The 22,816-nt window shown below is 39.2% G+C and overlaps 1 protein-coding gene across 1 annotated transcript; it reads right to left on the bottom strand.

The window, feature by feature from the left end:
* Positions 1-3,942: 3,942 nt before the first annotated feature.
* Positions 3,943-21,697, bottom strand: cfap206 (cilia and flagella associated protein 206). Its single transcript, XM_041249536.1, has 13 exons — positions 21,603-21,697; positions 20,170-20,278; positions 19,249-19,332; positions 16,616-16,706; positions 15,730-15,918; positions 13,931-14,089; positions 13,315-13,529; positions 12,747-12,866; positions 12,154-12,352; positions 8,839-8,979; positions 8,274-8,467; positions 4,920-5,063; positions 3,943-4,448 (listed from the first exon to the last, which is right to left on the bottom strand). Exons 2-13 carry the CDS (start codon positions 20,275-20,277, stop codon positions 4,218-4,220), a joined length of 1,875 nt encoding a protein of 624 aa, XP_041105470.1. The 5' UTR covers position 20,278; positions 21,603-21,697; the 3' UTR covers positions 3,943-4,217.
* Positions 21,698-22,816: the final 1,119 nt, after the last annotated feature.

Raw genomic sequence — 22,816 nt, 5'->3', positions numbered from 1 at the left:
ATTATATATTCCTCAACAGCCTACATCGCTCGCAGTTGTAGTCTGTTTCCAACCCTGCAGCTCGCTGCGTGTGTTTTCTCCTGTTTCCTTTGCTTTGCAGCTATGTAAACAATATTAGAAGGGTGATCGTGATTCCAACGAGACACAGCTGCACTGTGATCCGCTGTCGACTCAAAGCCCTTGTGGAGCCTCAGTACACCCACTCGGTGTGCGCGGCCTAGCGCCAGTACAGGTTGTCCATTACTATTGTTTCTTAGTGTTTACAGTACAAAAACAAACAAACAAAAAAAACACTCCAGCATGTTGTCGAGTGTCTCATTACTACTGCTTTGCAGTTTAAAAATAAAAATAAAATAAATAAGACAGCTGCGCTGCACCGGTTGTGTGTTCCACGCGGTCCGGACAGCACCTTGACTGTTCCACACCGTTGCAAGCTGTGTGCTGCCCTTGGTTGCATGACTGCAAGCAGCCCAGACAGAGACACTCAACCCAGTACCTTGGTGCTTTGCCCTCGATACTTGGTGCTAGGTGCTTCTTCACCCCAGTGTTTAGGCCTCAACGCTCGCAGTACCCTCGGGTCCTTGGTGCCTCTGCGCCCTCGGTGTTCAAGCACTTCACAGCATTGGTGGCTTTGTGCCTCCGTGCTCCGTAGCCTCGTTGCCTCGAGAGCTACACGCCTTGGTGCTTCTACGCCTATAGGCTTTTTGAGTCTGTGCAGCTGTGCCTTCAGTGCCATGCTGCCCCAGAGCCTCGGTACCCTGGTGCTTCGACGCCCTCAGTGCTTCGACTCCCTCGAGGCATTGTGCCCTTGGTGGTCCTGGTGCCCCTGGACTCCATAACCTCGGTACCTCGAAACCTTAACGCCTCGGTGCTTCGACGCCTTCATGGCTGGTGAGTTCTACGCATTGGCATCCTTGACGCCCTCAGTGCCTCGAGGACTATATGTCTCAGCACTTGGACGCTTCGAGGTTTTTAAGCCTTGCGCCACTATACCCTCGAGACCCTCGGGTCTCTGGTGCTCCATAGCCTTGGTACCTCAGTGCTTTGACACCCACGGTGCCTCAGGAACTCGCCACCTCGGCGCTTCTCCCAGCACACTCGATCCCCTCAGGGTTTTTCAGTGCCTCGTGATATACAGCCTTGACCCCTCGTGCTTCGGCTCTGTCGACGCTCCAGAGCTAAATACCTTGACTGAAATTGTTGAATTTCCACCCATGCACATCCTGTAGGTGGAAAATGCCTCCGCATGACAAACACACTCTGTGTGTGAAGTACCTGGGCATTGAGCATGCCCTATTTGCGGCGGGTCCAAAGAGAAGACCCTGAAAGCAGAGTGGCGCATTTCTCAGAGAAATATCTCCGCTTCGCCTTTCAGGGGAGCATCTTCGAGTTTTCCGTGCTGCCATTTGGCCTCTCCTTAGCCCCCCGCACATTTTTACAATGCATGAATGCCATCCTAGCTCCGTTGCAGCTGCAAGGGATCAGGGTGATGAATTACCTGGATGACTGATTGATTTGTTCCTAGTCCCAGGAAGGAGCAGTGGCCCACATGACGATTGTGATGGAGCATCTGTTTAGGCTGGGTCTCGCCCTCAGCGACGCAAAAAGCCAAGTAACACCGGTGCAGAGCACATTCTATTGTCTCCCTGTGCTCCGCAACAAACATGTCCTTGTCTGTACGAATAACATATCAGTGGTTGCATACATGAACCATCAGGGAGGGCTTAAGTCCCCGGGTTACACTGCATAACCTTTCGGGTGCTGATCTGGGCACAGAGGCACCTCCTGTCCCTCTGGAGGGAGGGTCCTCACACGTCAAAGTGGTGACTGCACTCTCAGGTAGTGCAGTGCATTTGGGAACGCTTTGGGGAAGCCCAGGTCGATCTCTTTGCCATGGCAGAGATGACCGATTGCCCCCTGTGGTTCTCACTCCACAGCTGCAGACGTCCACTAGGTGTTGACGCCCTAGCGCACGAATGGCCCAAAGCACTTTTATATGCTTTCCTGCCTATATCGCTGCTCCTTGCCTTCCTCAATAAGGTCAGGAGAGAGGTTGCCCCCAGATGGCCCAGGAGAACCTGATTTTCAAGACCCTGCCAGCTGCTACGAGGCCAGCCCTGGGAGATCCCACTGCCCATGGATCTCCGCAGTCAGACGAAATGTACCCTCTGGCACCCAGAACCGGGAAGACTCCAACTGTGGGTCTGGCCCGTGAACGGGACCGTCTGACCACCCCTGGGCTCTCAGACACAGTAGTGAGTACATTGCAGAACGCTAGGGCTTCTTCCACAAGAACGTTGTACACCAATATGTGGAAATATTTTCAAAACTGGCGCATGGCCAGAGGCCATGGTCACGTGTATTGCCCTACAGTGGTTATTTTTACAGTTTCTGCAAGATCTGCTAGAAGTGGGTAAATCCCCCTCTACATTGAAAGTGTACCTAGCAGCCATATCTGCTTGCCATGTTCCCATCGACTCAGTATCCCTGGGCGCTCATATACTGACGACCCGTTTTTCTAAAAGGTGCTCGGTGGTTACGTCCTATAAAGGACGTCCTCCCCGATTGGAGTCTAGACATGGTACTAGCTCAGTTTGAGCCCATAGATACCACAGAGCTGAAATATCTCTTTATGAAGACAGCCTTTCTATTAGCTATCACCTCCGCTAAGTGGGTCAATGAGCATCGTCATCGTTACGCACAAACTCTGCTCCCTCCCTTTCCAGCTTTTTAGATAACAGTAAATAATAATTACAAAATGTTTTACAAAAATAATGTCAGTCTGCTCAACGTGACAATTGCAATAAAATATTCACGATAGTGATTTAGCTGGCGTTGTTTTACTTATTTGTTTTCCTTCATAACACATATTGAATGCACAAGACAATTGATAACATAAATTGAAAACATAGAACTATTAATGTAAAGTATAATAAAATGATGGAACAGTAAATTTCCAGCTGAGAATGTGCACAGTGCAACTGTACGCATGAGTTTAAATACTCATGAGTTTAATCGGTTGCTTCGGCATTTGGCTGTGGCTACCTGAGCTTTGCATACAAGTTTATTTTTGAGCGTGAAATAACGGACAGTTATTTCACTCCATAAAGAGGCGTTCGTTAAATACCATTTAAAATGTAAAAAAAAAAAAAAGTGCTAGAGTTCAAACAAATTGCATTTCATTATATATTATCTCAGTCTCTATGCAGTTTCTTAAATATTAATTTTCGACTTTGTTTTGCTAATTTAACAAGGAGAACACGAAGAACAAGATAGCTCTGACAGATTATATTATGTTAAGTATGTCTAGGTGTGTGCAGAAGCTCAGGTAGATCAAACAATGTAGAGGTGACAATAGTACCTTCCTTTCCTATTAAGTTTGTATAGTCTCAATTGTTGCTTGTCCAGTTGTAATGAAACTTGATAATGACAGTATTTAGTATCATGTATAAGATAAAAACAAACTAAAAATGTTTTCAAGTGAGATCTGAAGACCAAGACCAAGACTGATGTGATAGGAATAGAGTTGCAGAGTGTGAATATATCTATGCTATGAGTGCAGCATGTTATTGCAAGCTGTGAGTGTGACTAAGAAGGAGAGCAACTCATTCAAATAGGAGGGGCAAGGCAATTGAATGCTCATAGGTTAGCATGAACCCATTCCTTATTGCACTGTGGCTATCAGAGTCAGGAAGCAAGGAAGGGGGGAGTAACATGTTGAAGTTTGTGATTTGCTCAGACTGGTTTCATGTCAGGAGTCTAATTGTTCTGAAGAGATACGTGAACATTCCTGGATGACCACTACCTGTACCTGTAGTTTCTTCAGGGAAGTGGGGTGGAATATTGAGTTCCTTGTGAAACATGATTTGTTTCTAATGAAAGTTACAAACACTTGCAGTAAATAGTCTGAAACGATAAACTGTTTGAAGGTTGTAAAGTTTTATTAAACAGTTTTTTTTTAATACAATGAAACAACTTTTGTTTTATATACAGTGATGTGGAAAAAGTGTAGCTGTGTGGAATAATTTATTACTCATTAAAAGGTTTTTAAAAAAGGATGATATAAGTTGCAATCTAACCAGGCCAATATGTTTATAGTGATGTTTGTCTTTCCATATACTAGAAAAAAATAAGTAACATTTAACTGTAATACATTTCAATAATGTATTAAAGACAGCGTCTCTTTAACGAAATACAGCATAACAAAAATCAGTTCATTATGATTCATCAACAGCTCTACTTAAATTAGTTTGAACTATGTGAGCTGTTTTGGACATTTGTCCCCGGAGCCCAGTCAGGTAAATGTGAGGCTTGGGCACGTTGCTCGCTCCATGCTTCTTGGTCTGGCTGCCAGCCTCCTTTGGAAGGTAGACCTGAGAGATGTTGTCCCGTCTCATGTGGCTCAGATTCGTCTGCATCGAGCGGGTCACTTTAGTCCGCAAATTGGCCTAAACAGGTTTATTGAAACGGTTAAACTTTAAAATAGATGTTTGTTTCAAATACAGTATTAGAGATTTGAGAGATAAAGAACTGAGTGCGCAGTGATTTGCAATATAGTGCCTTGCAATAACACTCAATTTTACACTAAAACATCTCAGATTCTGTTACTCTTATAAAGTTGAGGAAAGTTTCACCACAAGTAGATAGGAGCTTCACTAGATATATGAATACATGGACGTGTCACAGCCTCCACAGTTGGGAAAATGGTTCTCTAGGTATAAGCCAGTGTGTCACCAGGGATGTGCATCCCTTGTAGAGGATAATAAAGGAATGGTTGCTAGGTCTAAACAAACTACAAATATGGTAGCAATTGGCTCCTGTATAAAACAATATTGAATCAGTCCTGGGTGTGATACCCCAGCTGTCTAAACAAATCAGCACACTTCCATATTTAAATTACTGTTGCAGTGAATACAGACCAGTTTAATTGCTTTTCTGCGGAGCTCCCACTCATTCCACTCATATGATTTAACGATGTTTGGTTCTACTATGTGGGTGTCTGTTTGTGTACTGCTGTCACTCTTTGTAATTGGTTTTACCATCAGCATGTCTCCAGCTTTAGCCTAAAAGAAAGCAACAGTGTTACTATTTAATCTGATAAATAACACAAGAGACAAAAACAAAAAGAACAGACAATAGTATTCCATTACAGCTTTTAAATGTGGTGTACATTTAAAGGTGAGTAAAAAAAAAAAAAAAAAAAAATACTGTTTTAAACCAGGGTTTTCAATGTGTTTACAACTGGTTTAAAGCAGGGTTTTCAATGTGTTCTGAAGTGGTTTAAACCAGGGTTTTCAATGTGTTTTGAAGTGGTTTAAACCAGGGTTTTCAATGTGTTTTGAAGTGGTTTAAACCAGGGTTTTCAATGTGTTTTGAAGTGGTTTAAACCAGGGTTTTCAATGTGTTTTGAAGTGGTTTAAACCAGGGTTTTCAATGTGTTTTGAAGTGGTTTAAACCAGGGTTTTCAATGTGTTTTGAACTGGTTTAAACCAGGGTTTTCAATGTGTTTTGAAGTGGTTTAAAAACCAGGGTTTTCAATGTGTTTTGAAGTGGTTTAAAAACCAGGGTTTTCAATGTGTTTTGAAGTGGTTTAAAGCAGGGTTTTCAATGTGTTTTGAAGTGGTTTAAACCAGGGTTTTCAATGTGTTTTGAAGTGGTTTAAACCAGGGTTTTCAATGTGTTTTGAAGTGGTTTAAACCAGGGTTTTCAATGTGTTTTGAAGTGGTTTAAACGAGGGTTTTCAATGTGTTTTGAAGTGGTTTAAACGAGGGTTTTCAATGTGTTTTGAAGTGGTTTAAACCAGGGTTTTCAATGTGTTTTGAAGTGGTTTAAACGAGGGTTTTCAATGTGTTTTGAAGTGGTTTAAACCAGGGTTTTCAATGTGTTTTGAAGTGGTTTAAACCAGGGTTTTCAATGTGTTTTGAAGTGGTTTAAACCAGGGTTTTCAATGTGTTTTGAAGTGGTTTAAACCAGGGTTTTCAATGTGTTTTGAAGTGGTTTAAACCAGGGTTTTCAATGTGTTTTGAAGTGGTTTAACTGGTTTAAACCAGGGTTTTCAATGTGTTTTGAACTGGTTTAAACCAGGGCTTTCAATGTGTTTTGAAGTGGTTTAAAGCAGGGTTTTCAATGTGTTTTGAAGTGGTTTAAACCAGGGTTTTCAATGTGTTTTGAAGTGGTTTAACTGGTTTAAACCAGGGTTTTCAATGTGTTTTGAAGTGGTTTAAAGCAGGGTTTTCAATGTGTTTTGAAGTGGTTTAAACCAGGGTTTTCAATGTGTTTTGAAGTGGTTTAAACCAGGGTTTTCAATGTGTTTTGAAGTGGTTTAACTGGTTTAAACCAGGGTTTTCAGTGTGTTTTGAAGTGGTTTAACTGGTTTAAACCAGGGTTTTCAATGTGTTTTGAAGTGGTTTAAACCAGGGTTTTCAATGTGTTTTGAAGTGGTTTAAAAACCAGGGTTTTCAATGTGTTTTGAAGTGGTTTAAAGCAGGGTTTTCAATGTGTTTTGAAGTGGTTTAAACCAGGGTTTTCAATGTGTTTTGAAGTGGTTTAACTGGTTTAAACCAGGGTTTTCAATGTGTTTTGAAGTGGTTTAAAGCAGGGTTTTCAATGTGTTTTGAAGTGGTTTAAACCAGGGTTTTCAATGTGTTTTGAAGTGGTTTAAACCAGGGTTTTCAATGTGTTTTGAAGTGGTTTAAACGAGGGTTTTCAATGTGTTTTGAAGTGGTTTAAACGAGGGTTTTCAATGTGTTTTGAAGTGGTTTAAACGAGGGTTTTCAATGTGTTTTGAAGTGGTTTAAAAACCAGGGTTTTCAATGTGTTTTGAAGTGGTTTAAACCAGGGTTTTCAATGTGTTTTGAAGTGGTTTAACTGGTTTAAACCAGGGTTTTCAATGTGTTTTGAAGTGGTTTAACTGGTTTAAACCAGGGTTTTCAATGTGTTTTGAAGTGGTTTAAACCAGGGTTTTCAATGTGTTTTGAAGTGGTTTAACTGGTTTAAACCAGGGTTTTCAATGTGTTTTGAAGTGGTTTAAACCAGGGTTTTCAATGTGTTTTGAAGTGGTTTAACTGGTTTAAACCAGGGTTTTCAGTGTGTTTTGAAGTGGTTTAACTGGTTTAAACCAGGGTTTTCAATGTGTTTTGAAGTGGTTTAAACCAGGGTTTTCAATGTGTTTTGAAGTGGTTTAAACCAGGGTTTTCAATGTGTTTTGAAGTGGTTTAAACCAGGGTTTTCAATGTGTTCTGAAGTGGTTTAAACCAGGGTTTTCAATGTGTTTTGAAGTGGTTTAAAGCAGGGTTTTCAATGTGTTTTGAAGTGGTTTAAAAACCAGGGTTTTCAATGTGTTTTGAAGTGGTTTAAAAACCAGGGTTTTCAATGTGTTTTGAAGTGGTTTAAACCAGGGTTTTCAATGTGTTTTGAAGTGGTTTAACTGGTTTAAACCAGGGTTTTCAATGTGTTTTGAAGTGGTTTAACTGGTTTAAACCAGGGTTTTCAATGTGTTTTGAAGTGGTTTAAACCAGGGTTTTCAATGTGTTTTGAAGTGGTTTAAAAACCAGGGTTTTCAATGTGTTTTGAAGTGGTTTAACTGGTTTAAACCAGGGTTTTCAATGTGTTTTGAAGTGGTTTAAACCAGGGTTTTCAATGTGTTTTGAAGTGGTTTAACTGGTTTAAACCAGGGTTTTCAATGTGTTTTGAAGTGGTTTAAACCAGGGTTTTCAATGTGTTTTGAAGTGGTTTAAACCAGGGTTTTCAATGTGTTTTGAAGTGGTTTAACTGGTTTAAACCAGGGTTTTCAATGTGTTTTGAAGTGGTTTAAACCAGGGTTTTCAATGTGTTTTGAAGTGGTTTAAACCAGGGTTTTCAATGTGTTTTGAAGTGGTTTAAACCAGGGTTTTCAATGTGTTTTGAAGTGGTTTAAACCAGGGTTTTCAATGTGTTTTGAAGTGGTTTAAACCAGGGTTTTCAATGTGTTTTGAAGTGGTTTAAACCAGGGTTTTCAATGTGTTTTGAAGTGGTTTAAACCAGGGTTTTCAATGTGTTTTGAAGTGGTTTAAACCAGGGTTTTCAATGTGTTTTGAAGTGGTTTAAACCAGGGTTTTCAATGTGTTTTGAAGTGGTTTAACTGATTTAAACCAGGGTTTTCAATGTGTTTTGAAGTGCGTGGCACTCACAAGGTAGTAGGGGGCACCAACGTCATCGAGGTGCATTGGCACATTTGTGCATGGTTTAAGCAGGTGCTAGACTAGTAATGGTAATTGATATTTGAACCTTCTTACCTCTGAGTAGTGGGAGGCAGATGCAAACTGATGGTGGAGCTCTAACAGCTGTATTAGCTCAGCACACTGTTTTGCCTTTTCTGCTACCAATGCAATATATTCATCTGGGTTTGCAGCAAATGCACATGCTGTCACCTTGGAACTAAAGATGTAATACTTTTCCTTGTGTTTCAAAATTCCAATAGCTGGATTACCTGTATAAAAAAAACGTAACATTTCCTTCACAAATTCACAGCTCTGTCTATTTGCATATAATCAATTTACGGGGGGTGAGAATTTATATATATATATATATATATATATATATATATATATCTATATAATATTATATATATATAATATATATATATATATATTAATATGTTACTTTAATGCTGTAGGTTTCTACTCACTATCCAGAGAAAGAAGATTGGAATTGTAGTGCTATGTTTGCATACACAAGCACACTACATAGGTTACATGTGGTACATTGGTAACTATGTGGTTTATATCAATTGTAAACAAAAGTTGCCCACATACTGTATTGGTTATTTTTCTTGTTAAAGGAGATTGCTCAAGAACATACCTGTCAATAAGAGGCCGTCCTTCTCAACAAGTGTATATCCGCAAATGCCCCTGTACTGAAGAGGCAGCCTGTCAAAGTTAACTGTAGTCTCAGGGAAGAGCCAGTCTTGTTTTTTATACTCCAAGGGGTTTATACGCTCTCCTGCAGAACAAGTTGTGCTTATTTTGTTAATTAATCACTATATGGCCTTTTATTTAGAAAACGTTCAATAAAAAGACTTATTCTCCACTGCACAGTAGCAGATGTGTCATCACATGCTTTCTTCTTCTGCTGGTGAAATAAAACTAGTTATTTTTAAAAATATTTACTAAGCTTTTCCATCATCGCAAAGTCAGCCCACTTTATTTCTAAACAGAAAAGTGATTGCTCCAGGCATATACAGTATACTCATTTTATAGATCAGGAATGAACTTCAAGTACTGGTAAATCAACTGGATCTATCATTTGAGACTCATATTAAGGAAGTTACTATCATTTTACCATTTGAGAAATATAGCCAAACCAATTGTTTTTGTATCTGATGCCAAGAGACTAATGCATGCCTTTGTTTAATCTACAATTGATTATTGTAATGTACTTTTTTCTGGTGTTCCAAAATGTGTGGTATCCTGCTTGCAGCGTATTCAGAATACCGCCGCTAGAATTCTGTCTAAAACCAGGAAAAGTGAACACATTACCCGTTTTGGCCTCTTTACACTGGCGCCCTGTGCAGTATAGAATCCATTTTAAGATGTTGCTGTTAACTTACAAGGCCCTGAATGGATTAGCACCTAATTATTTGCAAATCTAGTATCTTCCAAACCGCTCTCTGAGATCACAGGATGCGGGGCTGCTGGTTATTCCTACAGTCAACAAAAGCAGCACGGGAGGAGCGAGGGCTTTTTCTTGTAGAGCTCCTAAATGATGAAATGCTCTGCCTTCGATTGTCAGGGAAGCTGAGACTGTTACAGTTTTCAAGTCAAGACTAAAACCACACTTTTATAAAATGGCTTGTGGATTTTAATGTAACTTTAAAATTGCTGCTTTTGTATTATTATGTGCATTCTGCTATTTAAATGGTCTGACTGTGTCAGTTGTGTGTGTGACATGCTATACAAATGTATTGTGTTTTTTTTTCTTTTTCTGCTATGTACTGTACAGTGCTTTGCGATACTTTTGTATAAAAAGAGCTATATAGATGCAATGAATAAATAAAACAGCAACAAAGCCTGACACCTTGTGGCTAGAAGAACATATTTTAGTCACTGTAGTTGTTGATGCACTGTAATCGCTCATCATAGCTAACGTAATCTTGAATCCATTGCCAGACATAAATAAGAATAATGAATCGACCAATCCGCAGCCACCTGCTTATAACCTCTTACATCAGCATTCTAATGGAACTTGTTTCAGGTTTCACTAGCTCTGCACAAAAAGTGCTGCTGGAGTGTACTGTTAATATAATTAAAAAGTAAGAAAAAAGTAGGGTTTCTAAAGAGAACATTTAGAGTAACATAAACCTGACTATGGTCTGTGCTTTCTCGTTTAGTGACAATGACGCATTTTTTTTTAAGCCTATAACATTTTACAATAACTTTTGCAAATTGCATTAACACCTTTTTGCAAGAGGTTGTAGGGCCATGCAGTAGTCAACTGGCATCTCTGATTCAGCATAACAGTTATTCATGTTTCTTGACCATTCATTGCATGCGAGAGAATGACCTCAAAAAATGGGTTGATTGACCCCATCTGTTACAAGAAAGGTAAACTAAATATCTAATCGTTCTGTAACCTAAAAGCATTCTCGTAAAATATCTTTTGCCTCTTTTCCACTGTACAACCGAGCTGTGCCGGGTCCGTACCGAGCCCTCACGGTGCAGTTAAGGGGAGCCTGGGTTGTTTTTCCACTGCAGAGCCGAGCCGTGCTACTGATGTCACACGCAATGAAAGGCAATTTTTTTCAGTTTTTTGCTTGGGTACTTAAAAAAATGCAACGACAGCCGTAGTTGTATGTATGGTACAGCTGTATTTAGTTATACTATATTTTTGTAAATCAGAATCATATTTCGTGTTTTTGAGTGTGTTGTTAAGTGTACCGTACCCATGTTTATGTCCATTTGCTTCAAAAACGTCAGAACTTCATGTATAAACTTTCTCATTTCTGACGCATGACTCCAGATCTTCCTGAACACTTCTATCTGCCCACAGAGAAGCTAGAGCCTGCACCTCCTCAGCATCCCAAGGCTGTACTTTTCTCTCATCACACTCGCTGCCCACCATGTTTATTGTTCGTCTTTCTGGAGTGTACTGACTGATGCAACATAATGATAAAATTCTTAACTACACCCCTGGCTCAGCTTGGCTCTAAGCCAGATTCAGTTTTGTGAGGCCAGAGTTTTGTGATTTGGTTGTCGCTCAGCTTGACAAATAGCCAGTGGAAAACCAACCGTATCTGTACTATACTGAGCCCTTGCGGGTTGGATGTGCCAGTGGAGAAGGGGGTAAAAGTTTTACCCACTCATATCCAAAAACTACCCATAATATTTTAATATATTTCATTTCCTTCAAACAAGCACTTTTATTTTGCTTCTGGTAGAAGGCTGTGAAAGAAGTGCTTAGAAGTGTGGAAGGGCTGTGGACAGGGTATAATCTTGGAAGGGCTGTGGACAGAATATAATCTTGGAAGGGCTGTGGACAGGGTATAATGTTGGAAGTGTGGAAGGGTTGTGGACAGGGTATAATGGAAGTGAGGAAGGGCGGCTGTGGACAGGTATGACAGAAATACAATGAACCTTGGTTTGTAAATCTCCCTACCGGCCTGTGAGGGTGCTAAGCGAAGACAGAGTTCTTTGGACAGGACAGCATATAAGGGGGACGGAGAATCGTAATCTGTTCCTTCGCATTTGGTTTGCAGTGAGTAAAAGCCAGAAGGACAGTAAAAGTGTATTGTTTCCAGAAATCGTGAGTGTTGTGTTTTTGTTTGTTTGTAATTGTCTCATCTTGTCTTGTCTTGTACATTACCAGACAGAAGGGCTGTGGACACGGTATACTGTTCGAAGTGAGGAAGGGCTGTGTACAGGGTATAATAAAAATGTGGAGGGCTGTGGACAGGGTATACTGGAAGGGCTGTGGACAGGGTATAATGTTGGAAATGAGGAAGGGCTGTGGAGAGGGTATGACAGCATCACTGTCACTGATGTCCCACTGCCTGTTTTGCAGTGCTCTTCCTGGAGCACGGGCACTTGGTTATAACAGGTGGTGGACAATGGTGTGACAAAGCAGAATTCCAGAGAGGCAGAGGAATATGACCGGTTACTGTGTAATCACTGTACTGACCTGCGGTTCCCTTCATCCTCTCCTCATCAGTTCTGACATCCTCCCCTTCCAGCAGGGGCTCAATGTCTCTTTGTGGGAGGAGTTCTGAAAGGTTACCCTGGAAGGTTCGCAGGTGGGTCACAATGTTACTGAGAACACTCAGTAGCACCATCTCATCCTGGAACCCTGACCAATAGTTTGACAACGCTATAAAATGAGGCTAAAGTCAAAAAAAAAAAAAAAAAAAAAAAAAACATTAGGAGAATTGATTTTCACAGGAAAGTCCAGTCTTGACTGAGCATTTCCATAGATAGGCTGCTTCCATACAGTAACAGAACTGGGAGATAGTGAGGAACAAGGTCCATTAATGACCGTCTGATATTGTGCTGCCATTCAATGAACATCCAGTAATCAAGCTCTAGTGTAAGGTCTTCTTTTGACCAGCATTGTGTATGTGTGAAGCTTTAGCTATAGAGAGTAAAAAAACCAGGTAAATAAAAAATCTAATTAAAAATGTATTTAGAAAAATCTCAAAAAAAAAAGAGAAAAAAGCGGATGGGTAGAATCATGTGATGATCAGATTGAGTATATGCTGTATATTCCTTGGTACTTACAAAGACCTGTGCTATGGGAACAGCAGTCTTGGCCTTCACTGTGGATTTCAACTGTTCCATCCTTGCTCCAAGCTCTTTCTGCAGCTTTTCCACTTGCTGTGCACATGTGATCACGTCAGACTATGGAAATGAAAGGGGCACATTGTGAAATGCATATAACAGATGTTAATGACAGAAACACAAACAGATGGAACAGTCACACCGATGAAGACACAATGGCTATATATTCTATTATTGTAAGTGGATAAAAAAGAGAATTAAACGCACATACTGCAGTAAAATATTCCATATTACTAAACTAAAACAGACCCATTTAAACTTCTGAGGCCCACAGGGTGTTAACAATGACATGAAAAAGGAAGAATTAGGCTGAATAAATTCCAGGTTTGTCAGTAGCACAGCCTTTTTAAACACCTCTTCTGTTTTACTCTTTGAGGCCAACAACCAGTAAACCTGAAAGAGCGCTATTTGAAGATCAGGACAATGGATTGAGGCAACACTCTTCCTCTCTCCATGATGAGATAATGGGACAGTATTTATCAGAGGCAACATGTTCTTTTTAACTTACCACAATAATTTGCAAGAATGCTTCGTGTTGTCTCACATTATATAATGCTTTTTTCAGCAGGTGCGGATGTACTTGATGATCTGTGCCCAGGGTGTCCTTGCTGTCCAGTTTCTCAATGAGAGCTGTGTAGCGGTATGCTAGCTGCTGGGAGTCCTGTAGTTCTGATTCAATGTGTTTGCAGGTCGCTGGAACAGCCTCATTTAGGATTGCAGGCACTAAACATGAACATTACACAAAGCTTTTCTTGTGTGTTTCTATCTGCAGCACGTTATTAAATAAACATATATGTACTTTAGTTTGCTACAGTAGATTAGAAAGGTGCATTAAAATGTGAAGAACAGAAAATCTGTAGTATCACATTTAAACATCACATTGATTTCTACCTAAACAACAACCCTTCTCAATCTATTAAAATACAGAAAAAAAGCATTACTTTACAAATATGCAGCAATAAGATTGTGCATTTTCTTTGAAGAGTTAGTTTAGTGGTTGGCAGAGAAATTACTTCAGTGGCGATGCTCCACCTAACAACTCTGACAACTTCCTTATACATTCAGATCTACACGGTCTACGAAGATGACCTGTGTGGTAGGACACATTGTCTATAGGAACTCACAGTCATCAATGGAGTCCCCTCCCTTTCCACAGTCTTTGTTGAAGAGCCGGATCCCTGTGACAATCATGGTGAGTTCATTCAGCTGCCGCTCTTTATCCCTCTTATTGAGGGACAGGAAGGTGCTCAACTCAGACTGGGGGAACACGCTCTGAAGGGCCGCTGCCGTGGATGGAACAATGTGTTAAACTGTTTTCATCCACTAGTTAACATCACTATATACAATACAAATACATTCATTTTAGGGCGGCTGTATTAAGATTGGCTACTGTTTAGCCCCATGAATTACTACTGTCTTAAAATGAAAGAGATTCTGCTGTTAAACAATTATCATGAGTCTTCATTGCTGTAACATCACTGGTTTAAGGTAGTAGACAGAAATGTAAAACTAAAAGCAAATTTATAATTTTATTTGTTTTTTATATACTAAGATGGCTAGTATGTCCAACACATTAACACACTCAATGCCTGTATCATACTGATAATGCTGTATCCGCACAGAAATCGAACATCAGCAGCTTGATGTGCCACTCGCACTGTGTTGATGTCAGTGATTCTCTACCGGTTGTCTCTCACACTGTGTCAATGTCAGTGTTGATCTAATTCTCTACCGGTTGCCTCTCACACTGTGATGATGTCAGTGATGAACTCATTCCCTACCGGTTGCCTCTTGCACTGTGTTGATGTGAGTGTTGATCTGATTCCCTACCGGTTGCCTCTCATACTGTGTTGATGTCAGTGATTCTCTACCGGTTGCCTCTCACACTGTGTTGATGTCAGTGATTCTCTACTGGTTATCTCTCACATTGTGTTGATGTCAGTGATTCTCTACTGGTTGCCTCTCACACTGTGTTGATGTCAGTGATGGAACTCATTCCCTACCGGTTGCCTCTTGCATTGTGTTGATGTGAGTGTTGATCTGATTCCCTACCGGTTGCTCTCACACTGTGTTAATGTCAGTAATTCTCTACCGGTTGCCTCTCGCACTGTGATGATGTCTGTGATGAACTGATTCTCTACCGGTTGCTCTCGCACTGTGTTGATGTGAGTGTTGATTTAATTCCCTACCAGTCGCCTCTTGCACTGTGTTGACGTGAGTGTTGATCTAATTCCCTACCGGTTGCTCTCGCACTGTGTTGATGTCAGTGATTCTCTACCGGTTGCCTCTCACACTGTGTTGATGTCAGTGATTCTCTACCGGTTGCCTCTCACACTGTGTTGATGTCAGTGATTCTCTACTGGTTGCCTCTCACACTGTGTTGATGTCAGTGATTCTCTACTGGTTGCCTCTCACACTGTGTTGATGTCAGTGATGGAACTGATTCCCTACCGGTTGCCTCTCGCACTGTGTTGACGTGAGTGTTGATCTAATTCCCTACCGGTTGCCTCTCGCACTGTGTTGATGTCAGTGATGAACTGATTCCCTACCGGTCGCCTCTTGCACTGTGTTGACGTGAGTGTTGATCTAATTCCCTACCGGTTGCTCTCGCACTGTGTTGATGTCAGTGATTCTCTACCGGTTGCCTCTCACACTGTGTTGATGTCAGTGATGAACTGATTCCCTACCGGTTGCCTCTCGCACTGTGTTGATGTGAGTGTTGATCTAATTCCCTACCGGTTGCCTCTCGCACTGTGTTGACGTGAGTGTTGATCTAATTCCCTACTGGTTGCTCTCGCACTGTGTTGATGTCAGTGATGAACTGATTCCCTACCGGTTGCTCTCGCACTGTGTTGATGTCAGTGATTCTCTACCAATTGCCTCTTCCACTGTGTTGATTTCAGTGATGGAATTGATTCCCTACCGGTTGCCTCTCGCACTGTGTTGATGTCAGTGGGGGACCCCAGCCCTGAACGCAGAAGCAGGAAGCTGACAGTCTTGCGATACAGGCTCTCCAGCTCCTCTCGAGTCCGCGCACGGCTGTCTGTGATCTCTCGACTCACTGGGGCTAGCCTGGACTCCAACACGCGCCGGTGCTCATCCAAGAATTCTCCTAATTGGAACGTGGGAATCAGTGAGAAATACCATGTACTGTGCATCACACTTGCCTCCCTCAATCTGCATACAGTAAACATCTTAATAAGAAGAAAATAACACAATGTATAATTTCCAGTAGGAATTCAGTAGCTTAGCTTATTATTTTAAAACTTTTGGACTGAATAATTTAAATACTGTTATTAAAAAATAATGCAAAGCTATAATGCAATGAAAATGGATACTACTAAAATCCCAAATCCTTTCTACTTACTTTCAAAAAAATGAAAAGTATGTACATGTAGTTTAAAATTACAGCCTTACGTTTTTGCTTTATCCCCTTACGATTTATGATTGTTCTGAATGGAATTACTATTAATTCTGGAACTTCAATTCTAGTTGCTTGCCATAGACAAATGTAATGTAGCCCAGATCAGCCCAAGTGTATTCTATTAGCAAATGTCACCACTAAGATCCACTCAGCAACATCATAAAAAGGTAAAGTGACAGTAAACAAATTAAATAAGAAAACTGAATTAGTAAACAAATGTTTCTGCTTTAATTATACAGGGGAAGTCTACCTGGAAATTATCTTTTAGTCTCATTCTTTTTTATATTTGGTATTTAATGTCTTTAGATAAATAAAATAAACTCTATTGTACAAATAATTGGATTAGTTCATTGTCAGTTGACACAAAAGGAGGAACAATACTTACCCCTGCTTGTGTAATTCATATCAAAGTAAACCTGCATTTTGATTGTATCAAGAGACAGACTTTTTGGATCCAGTAGTCTGTCCACACAGAGCTGGGGGAAGAGTTTTATTGGCTGTTTAGAAATATTGTTCTCAACAAACACTTTCCATTATGGATGAATTCTTAGTCTTTACACGCTTAATTAATTACAAAGCAGTATTGTGCAGACCAGTGATGGCTGGTGGCCAAAAAAAAAAACCAGGGAGGCAACAGGAAGAAAAAAGCCAGAGGGCTTGGGATCCCCTTAGGCTCCCAGCAGCAGTAGAATCTTATTATTGTATTCGGACTGACAACACTTTTCATTTTATTATTATTATTATTATTATTATTATTATTATTATTATTATTATTATAAAAGGTGATTTACAGGTGTTACAGGGCATTACATGGTTACAAAGCAAGATTAACATTTAAATACAATGCAGTTTACAGTAAGTGCAAATAATACTACTAAAATACAATATAAAATAGGATGCAACAAGTTAGGATTACAGCAAGTAATATCTACAATGACTTCATAGTATTGCAATAGTGCAAGGACAGTGCACTAGCTGAGGATCCAGTAACATGGCGCTGAGGTCAGGGAAGTCTAGTGCATAGTAGGAGGTGCAGATCAAGAGATCTACAAGTGCAGTCTAAACAGGTTTATCCCAGTTTGGCTGTTAAATGCATTTTCTCCACTAGCCAACATCGAAATGAAAACAGCAGCCCATCATAGTTTATTCTAATATACTTAACTGTTACACACTGCCAGCATATGTTTAAATAGATACTATATATAACATGGCTATAGCATTTAGAGCTCAAGACTTCATCACTAACATACTTTGCATACAATATTTTCTAAACAATGTTGTTATGGCACGAGAAAGGCAGACAAAAATTAAGCACATCCTATAAAGACTTAATTTGCTAAACTTAAATAAATGACCAACAAAATAATTATGTACAGTACAGCTGAAAAGAAAGTGAAAGAGTTTACCTGTGCTGGAGAAAATAAACAAACTCAAATAATATGTGTCTTCTGGGAATAGTAGTTTATTTTGTACACAGTAAGGTGTTTCCAATCAGCAGAAATGCGGATGAAAACTACAACTCCTGTCATGCCAACAACTTGAGGGCTTCGTATTTAACTTTGTCAAGTTTTTTAATTTGTCCTACCGATGATGGATTTTTTTTTCTAGTCACTTTTAAAAATCTCCTTCAGAAAATTGAATATGAAACCATATCATTGAACACTTCACTGATAATCGAGCACACAGTAGCAGTGCTTCAGCAGGGGGCGGGAGGGTATGAGGTGCTCCTCCAATTAAAACCAGGGCTCAGACTATATCACCTAGTATTGTAGTACAGTAGTCTCCACGTATAGGAACACTCAAGAAAACACTTCGCCTAAAAGAACACCCTTGTGGTGAAACTGATTTTTCCCCATTGTAAATGCTCCGGCTAAAGGAACAGGAAACTTTGCTTAAAAAAACACCTACTTGGTACCGATAGCAATTCGTTCACAATGGATACAGTTCTGTTTTGTAACCTGATAACTCGTCATCACCAAACTTAAATTAAAATGGTTTATTCAGTCTTTTAAAAAGTGTCTTGTCATCGCGAGTGTCTTGAAGCACACTGATTGTTTTTTGTTTTTTTTTTGTTTTAATCTTTCCATATCATTGACTGGTTTTGTATTCTGATTTCTATGACTGCACATCATCGTTACAAAATGGCATGTAAACAAACGGCAAAATGCACCGCTGTTTCCCTTGCTACAAACAGTTGGAAATTGTTCGAGCTCTTGAAAGAAACCTGAATCAGACACAAGTCGCTGAGCAATTGGGTGTTTCCTGTACTGGGAGTTGCCTCACCGTTCTGTTAATAGTGTGCATGTCTTGTATATTACTGCTGCTGCATTTTTAACATGTGTAGGGGTGCTGTGTTAATTTAGTTTGACAGTTTATTAACATTTGTGTGTCTGTTACTTTATTATTAGTTTATTAACATTCACTTGCTTATTGCTTTTATTTTACTTATTCAGTTAATTTCACATGCACATGCGTCATGACAAGTGATACATATGTATTTATTTATTTATTGATTCATATGGTGTCTGGTGGCTAACTCCTTCTTAGAGAACACTTCAGCTATAAGAACACTTCACTTGCTTCCCGGGGGTTGTTCTCTTAGGTGGAGATTACTGTACTGTGATTATAGAAACAGGAGTTTATAACAGCTTGTCTCTGATGAAAAAAAAATTCACAGCTCCTCCAATAAAAACCTGTGCTCAGATCACGTGATCTGCTACTGCTAGTACTGTGGTTAATAGCAGATAGGAGTTTATAACAGAGACTTGCCTCCTCTGTGGAGCCATATTATTATTATTATTTTTTTCACTTTAAAATGAAACCTTTAACTTACTTATCTACACAGATTATACAGAGAATTCTGCGGCAAACTTAAATAAGAAAAACAGAAATATGGCCATTTTGGAGAACAACTAGTGCTATAACATTTAGAAAGGTTTACAATTTAAAGCCACACAGAATGGTGTTTACATTTCAGTGGAACAAGCCTTGTTTATATTTCAGTAGAACAAGCCTTACCTTGATAAGCTTCTGGACATCGCTCTTTGTAAGCGTTCTGTCAACGTTGAATTGGTTTCTCGGATCCAAAACTACAGCTTTTACCTGGATGATATTAAGAGGGATTTTTAGCTATGGAAAGATCTTTGTCATTTGACCCTGACATGAGAAAGCAGTACTGCAATTAAACAAAAGATACTTTGAGAAGTGCTTCCTGCTGTTTTTAATGGCCACAGCTCATTTTTAAAAACCATTAGAAGACAAAACAATGTTTAGTAGTTTTAATGAACATGTGTAGCAGCTGATGATGGCAGTATACTGCATGATTCATCTTCAGTGACCCAACTTGGAGTTAAATGTATGTTTGTAAGTGTTCTGTAGCTACCTCTAATGTCGAGTCATACCAGGAGTACAAGAGAAAGTACACACTCAGCTTGATTAGACCTAGCCACCCAACACTTACAAATATAATACAGTATAAGGGATTAATTAAATAAAAATAAAAATAGACGTAACTTGATATTAAGGTACTTAATGTGTTTTTATAGAACAGGTTGTGGTTTAAACAATGGGATGCTTTGTCATTGATATTGTGGGTGTGAGAGCTAGTTAGAATAACTGTAGCTGCTGCTAATAGGTTTCAATAGGGACGTGACACGTTAATTGCAGAATATATTAGCTATAACTAAAAATACATATTCTATTTATAATTCGGATACATATTACAAAATTTGGATCTTAATAGACTTCTGGTGTTGGTTTCTGAAGGCAATGCAAACAACATAGCAAATACCACCAGGAAATCAGCAACAGGAATGTATACCCTTTCAAGCATGAATTATTAAAAAACTAAATAGCTTAAAGTGTTAACTGGGTACATATCTGTAGGCTTGTAAAAATCTGCATGCCTATTTATAAAGTGTTTGTTATACTTAAGCCTACCATGAAAGCGACCAGAGTCTCTGACACAGCTTGGCCTTTACCACCACATTCTTGACCAATTTCTCTAATGATGTTCTTGATGACACTTTCAGCCTGAGCACGGGACATTCTGAGTCAGAAGAAAAGCCACATTTAAGAAAACATAACAATAACTTAGGGCAGTTTTAAGTAGTGTTTTTAATAAAATTCGGCCATCTAGAGTTTCACGGATATCAATTAGCCTATTTTTATTATTATTATTATTTTATTCATCAAAACAAAAAAAGACATTGGGATGCTTTTATTAAATATTCCAACCCATTCTGGAATCGTTAACTAAACCTGCAGAGTAAGTCTGCACTTTGCTTGGCATACATTGTAGCTGTCTCACTTTTAAAATGAGTATTCCCTAATATCACCCCTGAACACACTGGCACCAGTATTGGTCTCTAAACACCATGCAGTCGAATCTAATTCTCCACCATGATACACAGGAATAAAGCAACAAACGTGCCTCTAAAGCCAGGGCGCTGGCACATTGCAGCTTCTTTGCCAATCAAAGAGGACAAATTTGTATTGAAGCCCATTTGCGTTAATACAACAAAAAACAAAACAAAACAAAACAAAAAACTTAATACATTTTAGGTTGACATACTATCTCATTATTTTGACTTTGTATCTCGTTATTTCGATTTATTATAGTAAGTCGCTATAACGAGATCCTAAGCCAAAATAACGATATCTTAAGTCGAAATAACGAGATACTACGTCAAAATGGGCTGAAATGGGCTTCCATAAATTTGCAGATGGCTTCTAATACGAAGTTTGTATTGCTTCCTTTTCTTAAAAAGTTTCTGTCCTACCAATGCCCTTTAACATGAAACCAGCCTAGATGTGTTAATTTTAGCACAGTAAATTTGTCTGTGAATTTTGAAAACAAAGTAAATTTGTGGTGTTGGTATATGATTTTGGAAAAGGTTAATGCAGTGGTCAGTGTTGATGTTCATAGGCCTACTAAAAGACTAACCCCGTTACTCAAATGACTCAAATGTTTAGTGTGTGTGTGTGTGTGTGTGTGTGTGTGTGTGTGTGTATATATATATATGTGTGTTAGATTGTAGTCGCCTGGTCTCATTGTATTCAATGGAGTGCACGTTTTAATTTCCTGAAATATCACTCTGGAAAATCTCCCACAACTTGCTTTTATTACCGAACAACAAGTATACTGTGATCCCAGCATAGCAGGTGGTCTAGGGCAGTTTTCGAGTCACAAATGTTTAAATCTGTATAATGCTGCTGGCTAATCTAAAGCCGTCTATACCTCAGAATGCGACAATTACACAACATAGTTCGTCTCCGGTATTGACTGGTGACTAAGCCGAAGGAAAAAAAAAAACAACCAGAGTTAAATAAGACGATAAAAAAAACAACAACAAAAAAACCAATACACCTACTTTTTTATTATCGTCAGCCAGGTCCACTTGGTTTCTCAAACGGCTTTTGTGTGTGGTTCAGTGGAAAGAGAAACACCTTGCGTTGTTCATGCCAGCCATTTGGTTGCCATAGCGACAAACATTGACACTCGCTTCTGATTGGGAAATCGCAACCAATGCTTCCATGGCATTTTACCTAAACCTTTACACAATTTGCATTCTGCAAAAGAGGACGTGGAGCGTGTGGTGCAAGGACAGAAGTGGGGGAAAAAACAACTAAAACATTTCATATTACGTTTGAAAAAGAAAAACAATTTTTATTATGACCGTGTCACTCAACTTGACAAAGCTTTACAATAGGTAAATAATCTGTTGATTTTAATGGTTTGTTTTTGCACTGTAATCCGTGTTATGCGGAAAGGTAGCTTTGCATCATTGCACAACGGATTGTACCCACATGACCTATATTTAAATTGTCTGATTTTCTTGGACTGTCTGATATTGTTCAAAGATGACGAGATTGCCTTAAAGTAAATATTTTGATAAACCACATGTTTCCTGCCTTCATTTATATGAACGTGTTCAATAATAAAATGTGTTGGACTTGACAACTAGACAGGCCCTTAATTCCTTAGGTGAATCTTTGGTGCAATGAATGAATGAATGAATGTTTAAAAGTTATACACCATTCAGCCTGCAGTATTCTACCATACACTGACCCTCCTTCATGAAATACAATATATGGACAATTCCGAGAATGGGAGCATTGCACCTCAGTTATGTTATTTTTTTGCAAGTAGATGTAGTCTGTTACATCACAGATCCCTATTAGCATAGCTCTTGGATAATCTAAATGGCAAGGAGTTGAATTAGGATTGTGGAACCAGCCTTTAACGGTCTCGAGGCAGTTAATGACAAAGAGGTTGAACATGGTTAACTTATTATCGAAAAAAGAGCGTGCAGACAACACCACCTAAAATAAACTTCACAGAAATAAAGGCACTCACACATTGGACAATTACACGTTTCCCATTTCCCTGATTAAGCAAGTCACGAAACAGGTTTGAAATGTAAAAAATATTTACACATCCAAAGACAAGGTTACAGAATATAATAATAATAATAAATAATAATAATAAATAATAATAATAATAATAATAATTTGAAGTAAATAATAAGTCTGACATATTTCAGATAAAAGTCCACAGTTTTATACTCCATTTAAAAAAAAAAAG

This window comes from Polyodon spathula, chromosome 5 (assembly GCF_017654505.1).
Source record: "Polyodon spathula isolate WHYD16114869_AA chromosome 5, ASM1765450v1, whole genome shotgun sequence".
Lineage (NCBI taxonomy): Eukaryota > Metazoa > Chordata > Actinopteri > Acipenseriformes > Polyodontidae > Polyodon > Polyodon spathula.
The sequence above is the reverse complement of the archived record's forward strand: the minus strand, read 5'-3'. Positions and strand labels throughout refer to the sequence as shown.